The following is a 1,911-nucleotide window of genomic DNA, read 5'->3' on the forward strand; positions in this document are numbered from 1 at the left end:
CTCCCAGGGCACCCACAGACCCCAGAATTTGGGAGAGACCCCTCTGATCCCTCCCAGGGCACCCACAGACCCCTCAGTCCGGGAGAGACCCCCCTGACCCCATCAGGGCACCCACAGACCCCCGAGTCTGGGAGAGACCCCCCTGACCCCTCCCAGGGCACACACAGACTTCTGGGGGTTCAGGCACCCCCTCCCCATGTCGTCACGTATGGGGGTGCCCCCCACCCACAAACCCAGGTACTGAGGTGCCCCCCACACACCTCCAGGTATTGGGGTGCCCCCCACTCACGTCCTTAGGTTGGGATTGACCCCCCTGACCCCACCCAAAGCACCCACGGACCCCTGAGTCTGGGAGAGACCCCTCTGACACCATCAGGACATCCACAGACCCCAGAATTTGGGAGTGACCCCTCTGACCCAACCCAGGGCACCCACAGACCCCAGAATTTGGGAGTGACCCCTCTGACCCAACCCAGGGGTCACCCTCTGACCCACCCCAGTCACTGGGGGTGCCCCTCCCGTGCCCCCCAACCCCTGGGCACCTTGGACTGGTTGTTTTTGAGGCGATGGGCCTCGTCCACGACGAGACAGGCCCAGCGGATGGAGCCCAGCGCCGCCTGGTCGATGGTGATCAGCTCGTAGGACGTGAGCAGCACGTGGAACTTCACCTGGGCCTCCCTCTGCAGGGGGGGGTCAGCGAATGGGGAGGGGGGCCAGGGCACCCCCACCCCATGGGGACGCCCCTACACCACCCCGATACCCCTCTGGGGGGGATTGGGGGAACAGGGCACCCCCACCCCACTGGGACCTACAAAACACCCCTGATCCCCCCCTGGGGTGGGATTGGGGGAACAGGGCACCCCCACCCCATAGGGACCCCCCACACCACCCCAATACCCCTCTGGGGGGGGATTGGGGGAACAGGGCACCCTCATCCTGCAAGGACCCACCCACACCACCCTGATACCCCTCTGGGGGGGGATTGGGGGAACAGGGTACCCCCAACCCACTGGGACCCCCCCCACACCACCCTGATATCCCTTGGGGGGGAATTGGGGGAACAGGGCACCCCCACCCCACTGTGACCCCCACACACCATCCCAATACCCCCCCGGTGGGGGGTTGGGGGAACAGGGCACCCCCACTCCCTTGTCCCCACAGTGACCCCGCTGTCTGGGTGCCACCCCCTCATCCCATACAGTGCCCCTGGTGTGTGGGTGCCACCCCCTCATCCCCAAAGTGCCCCCTGTGCCCGGGTGCCCCCCCTCATCCCATACAGTGCCCCCGGTGTGTGGGTGCCACCCCCTCATCCCATACAGTGACCCTGTGCCTGGGTGCCACCCCCTCATCCCATACAGTGACCCCCGTGTCCGGGTGTCCCCCCTCATCCCATACAGTGCCCCCCATGCCCAGGTGTCCCCCCCCATCCCATACAGTGCCCCCCGTGCCCAGGTGTCCCCCCCCCATCCCATACAGTGCCCCCCGTGCCCAGGTGTCCCCCCTCATCCCATACAGTGCCCCCCGTGCCCGGGTGCCACCCCCTCATCCCATACAGTGACCCCGGTGCCCGGGTGCCACCCCCTCATCCCATACAGTGCCCCGGGTGCCCCCTGCCCTGCCCACCTTCATCTTGAAGGCCTTCTTGCCGCCCTTCATGGCGTTGTCGTCGAAGGAGAACTCGTTCTCGCGGATGATGGCCCTGCTGTCCTTGTCCCCGGTGTAGGTGACCACGTAGAAGGCCGGGGCCCACATCTGGAACTCCCGCTCCCAGTTGATGATGGTGGAGAGCGGGGCGCTGACGAGGAACGGGCCCTTGGTGTGGCCCTGGGGGACAGCGCGTCACACGGGGACAGGGGACGGGCCCTCGGGGTGGCCCTGGGGGACAGCGCGTCACACGGGGACGGGGGGACA

General features: G+C 67.3%; 1 protein-coding gene across 1 annotated transcript; it reads right to left on the minus strand.

The window, feature by feature from the left end:
* Window positions 1-500: 500 nt before the first annotated feature.
* On the minus strand, window positions 501-1,845 carry LOC113962158 (chromodomain-helicase-DNA-binding protein 3-like). The gene is made up of 2 exons (XM_027672959.1): window positions 1,624-1,845; window positions 501-680 (listed from the first exon to the last, which is right to left on the minus strand). Exons 1-2 carry the CDS (start codon window positions 1,750-1,752, stop codon window positions 501-503), a joined length of 309 nt encoding a protein of 102 aa, XP_027528760.1. The 5' UTR covers window positions 1,753-1,845.
* Window positions 1,846-1,911: the final 66 nt, after the last annotated feature.

This window comes from Neopelma chrysocephalum, unplaced genomic scaffold (assembly GCF_003984885.1).
Source record: "Neopelma chrysocephalum unplaced genomic scaffold, ASM398488v2 Primary Assembly neopelma1_113581, whole genome shotgun sequence".
Taxonomy (NCBI): domain Eukaryota; kingdom Metazoa; phylum Chordata; class Aves; order Passeriformes; family Pipridae; genus Neopelma; species Neopelma chrysocephalum.

Coding starts and splice junctions, on each gene's coding strand:
- LOC113962158 (XM_027672959.1), bottom strand. CDS start 1,752: ATGTGGGCCCCGGCCTTCTACGTGGTCACCTACACCGGGGACAAGGAC. Junction 681..1,623: donor AGAAGGCCTTCAAGATGAAG/GTGGGCAGGGCA, acceptor CCCCCCCTGCAG/AGGGAGGCCCAGGTGAAGTT.